Here is a 10,631-nt window from a genome sequence, read left to right as displayed (position 1 = left end):
CCTCAAACTAGCTTCAGTGGCCAATTGCAACTGGAACGCGACTCTCTGGAAATACAGAGTCCAATAAACTAAAGCAGAAGCCTGCGAATAATTTGGTCCGTACAGTATATATTTCGATCATTAAAACAGTTTTTGCCAATGAACTGAAGTGGAACTCGAACGAAAGGCAGGCTGTATATCACTTATAGCTTTCTTTCTTTTTTTCAAATGTAATCGTATAGCTAGTGCAATAGGTCATTAATGTTTTTTTTTTTTTTTTTTTTTTTTTTTTTTTTTTTTTTAATCAAGGCATGAACTAACTTTCTTTTTCACACAAGAGTCCAAACCGTCCATGGTAGCCTACTGCTTTTTAGGATCAGCGGACGTAATTAAAGCTAGTAATTGCAGATTAGAGGTTTTGGGTCATTGGGGTTATTTGATAGGAGGCTGTTTTAAATGACGGCTAATTATTTAACATCACTCTTAAAGCGCAGATTTTTCACCTGCATAGGCTTAAAACCCAGACCTTAATTTCAAAAACCACTGCAAGCATTTGGAAGCTACACTAACTTTTTCCCCTCACTGTATGATGAATCATGGCAATGGCCCTCTGTGATTGATCGTTTTCCCTCTGCATAAGCGTGGCGTTGTTGAACGTTTAAGTTAATGTTGATTCTGAAGCAAGTTTTCGCAGCACGGGGTAACTTAAGCGGGTCAGAAGGTTCTCAATACAGCGAGTCCCATGGCCCGTATGCTTGTTAAGAAAAACAAATCGATTAATAGGCCAAGCCTATACAATGTAGCATCATAGTCTACCGCTCACTGTTTGTAAATAATGGCCTTTATGTAGGTAGATATTGCATCATTTTTAAAAAGAAACAAACATTGTAGGCCTAGTAATATTTTAATTATATTCTAATTAATTCGCCACACAATTGAAGCCTTTTAATCTTAATTTTGCAAGCTATCTGGGCCTCTAAAATTAATTAATTTAATGTTCTCAACGTTAACAAATAATACAAACTTTCTAAAACTGAAATATAAATCCCCTCCTTTAAATTCAGCTAATTGTCCACCTTTAAATGCAAAACACCAGGCGCATTTAAACCGGCAATGCAAAATTAATAAAGGGGAGCCGAGCGGTAACGAGGGGGTGTCCTGTCTTTTGAGGCACAACGGAGGGAGAAAGTGCGCCAAATTTGTTTGCAGCGGATCAAGGCTCACCGCCTTCACTGCACTTTCTTTATCTTAATTCCAACTTGAAAAGATATAATTATCTAGTTTGAACAGGGCTGCTATCAAATCCTTCTTTAGGCAGGGTAGGGAACAGCTCGAGTGGATTGTGGGCTCTGAGCCGCTCGGTGTTGCCCGAGATAGGAGTAATGAAGTTGTGGAGTCCGGAGATACAAAGGGCATTAACCTCATTAGCATGAAACCTTTTCTTCTAACTATTGTGGGACCCTTTCAGCCTTCTAATCCCTCTATTTCAAAGCTGGGTTTGTAATAAAGCTTTTAGGGGTTTTTCAAAGCTAATAGTATTCTCTGCAGATTTTTTTATTACCGTTATAGTCCACAGACCGTTCAAAAATCCCTTTATATAGCATGTGTATGTATAGCCGTCTGAAATCTCCAACATTTATCAAACTATGATTAAAAGTTTTTGGGACAACACGAAAAACGCTTAACCATAGTTTGTTGTGGGTTTCGTAACATTTGATCAATAATGATATTTAATGCAATTTTGTTTTGAAATCGTTGACTATTTTAGGATACTTTTTAAATGGATGCAAAATACAGTCTCTGGATGTATTTACATGTGCTCAAATACAAATATAAATTTCACGTTCTGTTATTTTATATAATAAAATACAGGAACTGACAACAAATGCAAATAGAGCCCAGCCGTTGCTGCAGACAAGATTTTAAACAAAGCTCCTATTTTGCGGCACATTGCAAACCTTCTCTTATCGCGTTGTGAGAGGTAGTCAGATTGTACTAAATTATGTCCAACCAGGCCCCCTTGGATCCACGGATTAACAGATTAAAGTGGACCACTGGGCAATGCATCCCCTTTCCCCCACATATTACTCGTATGATAATTGCCTAAACTGATTTGCACTTTCACAAAAGCTCGCAGGACTCTTTGTAGCTTGAACAGACCAGACGCTGCTCTTCTACCAATGGAAATAAAACTGGTTAATGCCAGTCTATCAGACTGAGCGGCAAATGAGGCAAGAAAAAAACAAGCACTTTGCTCTGGAAAAACCGAGCTCAAGACCGTTGCTAGCATTTCTATGTGTGTTGCAATTTAACCAGTCAATTTCCCCGTTACATGTGCTCAAATTAATTAGGCAGCTAGTGGAAAATTCCATTGATAAAATGACGATACCTCGCTTGTTGTCTGCTTGTCATTTGAAGGACAATGAAACAATGGACCGCATCTAAAGACAACTGTCATTGCAACCCATACCCATATTATAATTGATTTCTAAAAACAGACATAATAGAATGCAATACAAACCATTACCTCTACATGGCAAAAGTTTCATTTTGGCCCCTTTTGGTAGAACAAAAAGGCTGTTTTTTTTTTTATTCTGAGCAACATATTGATAAAACTTTATTGACAAAATATTGACAATTACATACTTCTTGGAAGTATACTTTGTGTTAAAATTGTAGCAAACTTAACACAAACACAAAATTATTTACATTCTTGTAAAAGACGATTTAACATAAACATTAGCTTTTAGTATCTCTATACATGGAATACGCTCAGTGCTTGAAGTTTTGCTGCCTAGGCGGTTGTCAATTCTTGCATTAATCCTTCGAGGCAACTCTATAGAGGGGGGGCGAGTCCCGATCATATATTCGCACCAAGATTACGGAGTCATGGTAAAGCTTAAATTTTAAGGAATGTTTTGGAGAATTTTCATTATAATTACTATTCTATGTGGTAAAGTTTTTTTTTATAATCTGATTTTAAATTTGTTAACTTCTTAAAAACACTATAACGCAGCACTGCTACTTCATATTGTTTGCACAATCACTTTAACACGAGAATCATAAATTCAAAGACTGCACACTGTTGTAAAAAAGGAAGAAGCACACAACATTTCTCAGATTAAAAATATAATCAAAACAAATTTACTTTGAAAAAATGTCAAATTAATTAACCTACCAAAAAAAAATCATTGCTCTACCATGCAATTCAAGTTTTACAAAAACAGTTGTATATTTTGGTTTCTTGATGTGGAAGGTTCACGTCTTGCAAAAATAAAATGAGAGAAAAAACCCTCAGAAGTGCAAATGTCCTATGCGCATTTGAGCTATGTTTTGTGATAGTGGTGATGAGGTGGTGCAGGTATAGTGTGGTGATGGGGCGGGAGGGGCTGCGTGTAATACCTGTCAGTCACCTTGCCTTGGCAACGTGAAAATTATTGACAGTTCCCTTGTAGTGACAGCAGTGCCACCAACAGGATCTCTCACCCTCAAGCTGCCGATCTCGAAGAATCAAAATGTGATATTGGCTTTACCCTCTCCCTCTGTCAGTACACAGCATCCTTATCCGTGACATTCTTCAAGCCACGCCGCTGTCCCGGGTTCAAACAGTTTAAGTCTTTTAATCGTCTGAGGTGACGTCAATTTCCTCAGGGCTTCCTTGTTTTGTGGCCAGTCTCCATCGGTTTATGTGATGAGTTCCTTTCTTTTTCTGTTGTGAATCCGACCCTTCTTCCTCCAGTTTCTGGCGCTTGAACTTCGTCCTTCGATTCTGAAACCAAACTTTTACCTGTGACGGGGGTAAAAATGAAAATAATCAGCGTAAAACACAACGACTCTCTTTTGGGCTCTCAAATAGAACAATTAAACAAAGAGACTTGGCCTAACAGAAGGTATCACTAACCCGCCTCAAGAATAACTAGGGCTGGACGGACAAAGAACTGCCAGGTATCTCACCGCCAATCTAGTCGGGAGACCATTGGTCGACTTTCATTTAGTGGTCTGCATTAATTAAAACAGCATAAAGAATTTGACTGAGGTATTAAATACATATTACTGATATGTGAGAATTAGATTGTTGGGGAAAAATACACGCTGGCATGGCTTTCCTTTTAAAGTGCACCTGACTTTTTTTTTACGAACGACAGGTTGAATCATCACCATCATGCCCTTCTGCAACTTTAACCTCAAACTTCATAAACTTGAACGGAATGCCTTTTATAGACGTGTATATTATAGTGTAATAGGCCTGCCAGTGTAACTTCACCGACACTGTCGCTTATTATCACGGATCAGTATGTTAGCTGGCCTATTTACAATTCATCCCCTCATTACTGCATCCCCGTATTAAAGCTTTTCTATAAGCACACATTGGTAAAGTTCAGTCTTTAGCTTAATTCATCACCTTTATCATTCATATCATCCGTAAAGCTCAAAGCTGACAACTTGGCAAGTGAGGCACATTTAATGTGCTTTCAGAGAGCTAATTGAGGCACTGAAGTGGCTCGTAGTCCATTTCTCTCTCTTGTTCTTTGAAAAGCGGTATTTAGAAAAGGGCCGCTGCTGTCACCGGGACAATAGACTCCGACCGGGCCACTGAACGATACGTGCAAATACGATCTTAAATATGGTCGGGAAAATTCATAGAATCTGCCTCATTCTTTTAAATGTACATTTAAAGCGGTTAACTGGTTAATTGGCAAACATTTTCCACGAGAGTCATCTGCCTAAAATGTAATCGTTCAACCTCACAAAAAACGTGGTGAATTGTGAATGGTGGAATTAACTAACTTCAAACCATTACGCATTTTAAAACAACGCATAGCTCCACATGTAGCCCACGTTTAGCAACAACAACACACACACACACACACACACACACACACACACACACACACATATATATATATATATATATATATATATATATATATATATATATATATATATATATAGGCCTATGTATATATATATATTAAAAAAATATATTAGATATATAGGCCTATTTTTTTTCTGCTATAGTCAATTGGAAATCTAATTGTCCCCACGCATAGGCTACTTAATATACAGTAAAAGAAGGCACGTATTAGCCAATTAGTACGACTATATACGCTGGCAAAAAATAAATAAAAACTTAAATGTTGAAAATGATGGCATACAATTTTAAATGGAAAGCTTCAATTGTTTATAATTTTTTTAATTGCATTTTTAACACAAAAACGGCATGTAATAAACGTATACTTTATTTTACTATGTAGCCGTATTGATTTCAATATTTGTTAAGGCCGTATATCCATAGCACTATGCGCACTTCGGCTTAAGACTGCTAATGAAGACAGGTAAACACATTCTTACCTGAGTTTCTGTGAGGCTAAGGCTGTGAGCGAGTTGTTTTCGTTCCGCACCGACGACGTAATGATTTTTTTCGAAAGCATGTTCAAGCCGTAGTAGCTGTGATGGTGAAAAAGCTGTACGAATCCTTTTGGGCTTTCTTGCTAGAGCATTGTGCAATAGGAAGCTTTCAGGACTCGTTTCGTTTCCTGCGAAGAAAAAAAAATGACTATAATTAAAACTCATCGTCTCCGCTATATTATTATTCTTTCTCAATATTTTTCGGTAGCGTTTTCAAATGTGTTCCCACGAATAATTTCTTACTAGGCTTAACGTTTAAAAATAAAAAAAAAATTATATATATATATATATATATATATATATATATATATATATATATAGAGAGAGAGAGAGAGAGAGAGAGAGAGAGAGAGAGAGAGAGAGAGAGAGAGAGAGCATGCAATACTTTACTAAAATATATCTCACAATAATAACAATTAGCCGATCTTGTCAAACAAAATTATGTGAAAAACATTTTTTTTTCTATCATCTCTGGCACGAGTTAGATAGCGATAATGTTTTCTGCAGCCAATAAAATTTTTGTTGCAAATTAACTAATTCAAAAAACGAGTGAAAATATGCTAATTAGAAATATGCACAAAATAATATTAAATAACGTTTTACAATAATAAAACAAATTAAGTACGGCTGTTTTTTAATCAGAAAGTCAATTTAAGAAATTCAGCAGCCTTGAGTGCCTTTATCTGTAGTAGGCTAAAATAAGGTTTTCGCTGCGGTTGTTTCAGATCTACTAGAGTGATGAATGTTTTCTCAAATATTATCGAATTATTATAGTAAAAGAATAATATATAAGTATATAAAATATCGCTAAGTAAAAAAAAGAAGAAAAAAAAGCAATCTGTGCATTATGCATGTGTATTTACATTGTAATATGTAGGCAATGCATAAACATTAGCATGATATCAAAGGTATTCACTATTATAATTATCAATGTTCGTTCTTGCGGTGAATAATAGGACAATTTTACACCATTAAGGACCGAGACGCACTTTCCGATTATGGCGAAATTGTTATTTACGAGGGGAAAAATAAAACTGGACGCAAATAAAACTTGCGTTAAATTAAAATCATTTGTTGCTTCAATTATTCCTAATTTACAATTTTCATATATATTTAACTATTAGGCAATATAATGTTCGATATGTAGCCTAACATTATTTAAAAAAACATTAGCACAAAAACAAAGTCTGTTAAATTATCTAATTATTTTAATAAATAAAAAAAAATATATATGAACGTTGTAACGAGATAATAAGTTTTAAACTAGGTTAATGTTTGTAAATGGATTAATGCCAGGTTTCTTTCTTTCAGCAAATGAATAGGCTAAAACCGTTTTAAAAAGCAAAAACTTCACAACATTAGCTGAAATTTCGATATAATAAAATGGTTCTAAAGTTTTTTCGATAGCATTCATTTCAGCATTTCTATAAAATTAAGAACTTTTAGTTATTTATCGATGGAAAGCTGCCGCGTCCCAGGGCCGTGTGGCCTTTTTTTCTCCGTACAACTGGTCAAAATAAATGACGAATAAAATATTATAAACTTACCTTGAAATCTGTGACCCAAGTATCTATATCTATGTATCAACCACGGGTAAAAAGTTGAAGGGTCCCTTTGCTGGCTTGCGAAAAGAGGGTGCGGACTGTGCGAAGACGACAGTGGGTGAGCAGCCAAAGCATGAGGAGGAGGTACTGAATGGACTGGGACGGCGGAGTTGGGAGGATGTGAAACAGCCTCAGCGAACACTAAGTCCGGGTTTGAGTAGACGCCCCTGCCGCTGGAGTGAAAGCCGTTTAAAAATGGATTCATCTGGCTGGAGTTTGCATAGCTGAGAGCCGCTGGTCGTATGGGCTCCTCGGATCTCGACGATGGCAAAGGATTATCCTTCGCTACCAAAGACTCTATGGTAAAACACCTCTTCGGTGTGGGTTGAAACATAGTTTACCAGTCAAGATTCCCCAGTTTAAGTGAAAACGGCACACGCGTTTGCACTAAAAAATACTCCACACCCAAGACCAAAGTTTTGTCTAGCAAGAGACAAGTTATTGACTGCTAAAGAAAGGGTAAAAAATCTTGAAAAAGCGCACAGCTCAACACATCGTGGGAGAGGTAGTCGACTTCTCCAGACAATCCATGAATGTGATCGGTTCCTCACCAGTTGTGCTAGCGATTTGTTAGTTCATGAGCCTAATTAGCTCTGGAGTCACATAAACAGTTTCCTCTGAAGCCTGTAATGGCTTGGTGATTGGTCGCTGCCGCTCGCCTTAAGGTTGAGGGAAGAGTCTTTAAGTGCGTCAATACGAACGAGCACGGAGAGGCGGATTCAAGCAAAACGGAACGGATTCGCCCAGAAACAGTGCTGTGGAGTAATTTACATACGCAGCTGATCCCATTGAGAGACTCGAGGTACTTCAGCATGTATTTGTGTTGCACGCAGAGCCTAACGACGCTTTTACACCCTCTTAGTACAGCACCTCAGTTCTTAATCAATGCACGTTCAGATGGAAAGCTACACATGCTGATTTGTGCATGAATATGATGCGTAAAAGCGGAGTGTTGTCCAAACATCTAGGTGCAGTCAATGAAATTATGTCAGGAAAATCCTTTCAAATGACAGTCACGGTTTATATTTAACTTTTGCAGGTCTAATTTTTTAGCAGTTCGGTGGGCCTGCTTAACCCCCCTCTACATTGTCTCTCCACGTTTTTATTTTCTCCGATGGGTTTGTGATTAGTTTAGGGATGAGAGACTCTCTTTCTCTATTGGCCAGGAGTTAAGGCTTATTAGACACAGACAATATTTCAGCTCTGTTTGTCTGTCTTATGACTACAAGACTTTATTACCCTCTAACTACTCATTAAATTAGCAGAGTTCAATCCCATTATGGATTGCTAATGTGCATAATGCATCTTAAAAATTCAGGTATGCAGTTGTCAAACCGGGTTTAAAGTCTGTTTTGCGAGGCGTGAGATGGTTCGTGGATATTTTAATAACATTTAAACTTTTTTAGGATTTAACTTTTTTTTTACTTAATTTCATATTAATGTCATGCAATAATATATAAACTTAACATGCACATGAGTGGAAGGCATGACATTTTAGAGAAATACGAAAATATAAAGAAACGGAAGAAGAGTAAGAAAAAATACTGTTTAATTTCTTCCGATTTGTAGACATTAAGTAAAAACTAGTCTTCTAAATTTGTCCATGTGGCAAACACGCGTTTTATGGTTTTTATATGTTTTATGGAACTTCATGCAATGTGGGAATCATTAAATTGCCAAATAGCTTTACATTTTCACTGTTTATAAAGTAACGTGTCTATAGCTCCCAACGCCCAATATTTGGTAAAATCGAGGTAGCCTACAATTTGTTAGAATTTTTAACGCACGATCGCAGCAGGGCTGAATTGATGTAGCCTACACGCTTAGGTATATAGCTACACTGCATTTTTTGGTTTGTTTTGTTTTCGCTTGTGTTAACTTGAAGTGGTTGAACTGAGTCTTTTAAATTTAATTTAACTTAATAATAATAAATACTATTAATAACTGTATTATTATTATTATTACTATCATAATTATAACTGTGTTCGATATATGTATATTGTGTCTAATTGCTAACACATTCTCCGACTGTTGTGTTCTAGTGTACTAGCGGTTTTATTTTTATAATCCTCATAATCCTATCTTAAATATTCGACTGATTACTTGATTACTTTAACTCTTCAAGCGTGGCAGACCGGAATCAACACATAGGCCTATTTTCATTTTTAATTAATGCTATGTAGTGTCCTGCATAGAGTTAATGTAATGTTTGCTCTTCTTGTTAACTCTCCAAAGTAGTACTTTGCATGGATAATGTCATAGCGCTACACTTTGTATTTCATTAACATTTTATTCACTTCTATTAATTGGCCGCAAATAAACATGTCACCACATTTCTATTTTATTATAAAGTAATATAATTATTTAAATTGCTTAACTAATTAATAAAATTACTTAAAATATATTTTTTAAAAGTCATTTTTAAAGTAATTATATTAGTTATTATAAAGTAAAATAGATAATACACACATTTTTGAATGAAAGAAACATTATTATTATTTTCACTTCTACGACTTTTTTGTAGGCTATTTGTTAAATAAGATAAAATTAAATAATCAGTGTGCTATATGTGATTCTTAAAATCTTCTTAGACATTTAACATGATTATTCCAGCTTTGCATTTTAAAGAAATAGATGGGAGTGTAGAAATAGATGGTAGGGCACTATACGCTTAAAGAGCAGATGCTGTTCGAAGGGGGTCAGAAATGCTCTTCACTTGCGCACTAAAGAGTAAGGATAGTGCGACACCAACTGGTGATTTTACAACATGCACTACTGCCAGTGCCTGGACTCTCAGAGTCGGCAACACCAGAGGAAATGTAAGGTTACTCACTGTATAGACAATTGTCTATATCTCAAATTACCATCTTTGCAGAAATGTTTTTTAGGGCATAGCTATAGCTATAGGCTATTGCATGTTTACACCTCCGTTGCCGTACAAGGATTTCCAAGGCTTTGTGATTTTCTTTTTTATTTAGTTTTATCTGTCTTCTCTAAAATAGCAATAGCCTAATACCAATAGCAATTATATAGGTCGGTTAATATTCTTGTGTCATCAAACAGTGTCAAAGATATCAAGCGAAAAAAAGCCTAAACTTTTTCTATAAAAATGATTATAAATGTTGCCTCTAACGTAAATCCCAAGGAAAACAAAGGCGCATTGATTTTTATTCGACAAATTATCTGATGCATCCTTCAAAAATGTGTCGGATACGCAATAATTATGTGGATTGCTTTTGAAAAGAGGTTATGAAATGTAACTGACGCCCATGAAAAGCTTTTCGAAGAGCATCGCAATAGAAATGTCAGCTGAATTATGTTCTTTCATCAAACTGCAGGCTTCACGATCAAGTATTCAGTGTGCAAGGCCTATCAATTTCAATACAAAAAATTACCTCTCAGAGCTGCTCTTTTTCACTGCATTTATAACTTGTAAACGCATATAGCCTACTTTGCACAAACCCTTTGAAATTTTTTTGGCAGCTTAGTTTTATTTGTTCAGGAGTCTAAATGGCATATGTGGCCTAGCCTAACCGTTTCAGTCTTTCTAAGGGTTTTACTTATTAATTCATTACTACTATTTTTATTAACAGAGCAATGACACCATAATTTATATTGGCGTTGTGGCCCGATATAAAT

At 35.9% G+C, this 10,631-nt stretch overlaps 1 protein-coding gene across 1 annotated transcript; it reads right to left on the bottom strand.

The window, feature by feature from the left end:
• Positions 1-2,938: 2,938 nt before the first annotated feature.
• Positions 2,939-7,529, bottom strand: emx2 (empty spiracles homeobox 2). Its single transcript, NM_131280.2, is given in 3 exon segments — positions 2,939-3,766; positions 5,332-5,516; positions 6,936-7,529. Coding segments are annotated over 3 exon segments (744 nt in total). The 5' UTR covers positions 7,327-7,529; the 3' UTR covers positions 2,939-3,598.
• Between the last annotated feature and the right edge of the window lie 3,102 nt (positions 7,530-10,631).

The sequence above is a fragment of the Danio rerio genome, chromosome 13 (genome assembly GCF_052040795.2).
Source record: "Danio rerio strain M-AB ecotype USA chromosome 13, GRCz13ab, whole genome shotgun sequence".
Taxonomy (NCBI): domain Eukaryota; kingdom Metazoa; phylum Chordata; class Actinopteri; order Cypriniformes; family Danionidae; genus Danio; species Danio rerio.
The sequence above is the reverse complement of the archived record's forward strand: the minus strand, read 5'-3'. Positions and strand labels throughout refer to the sequence as shown.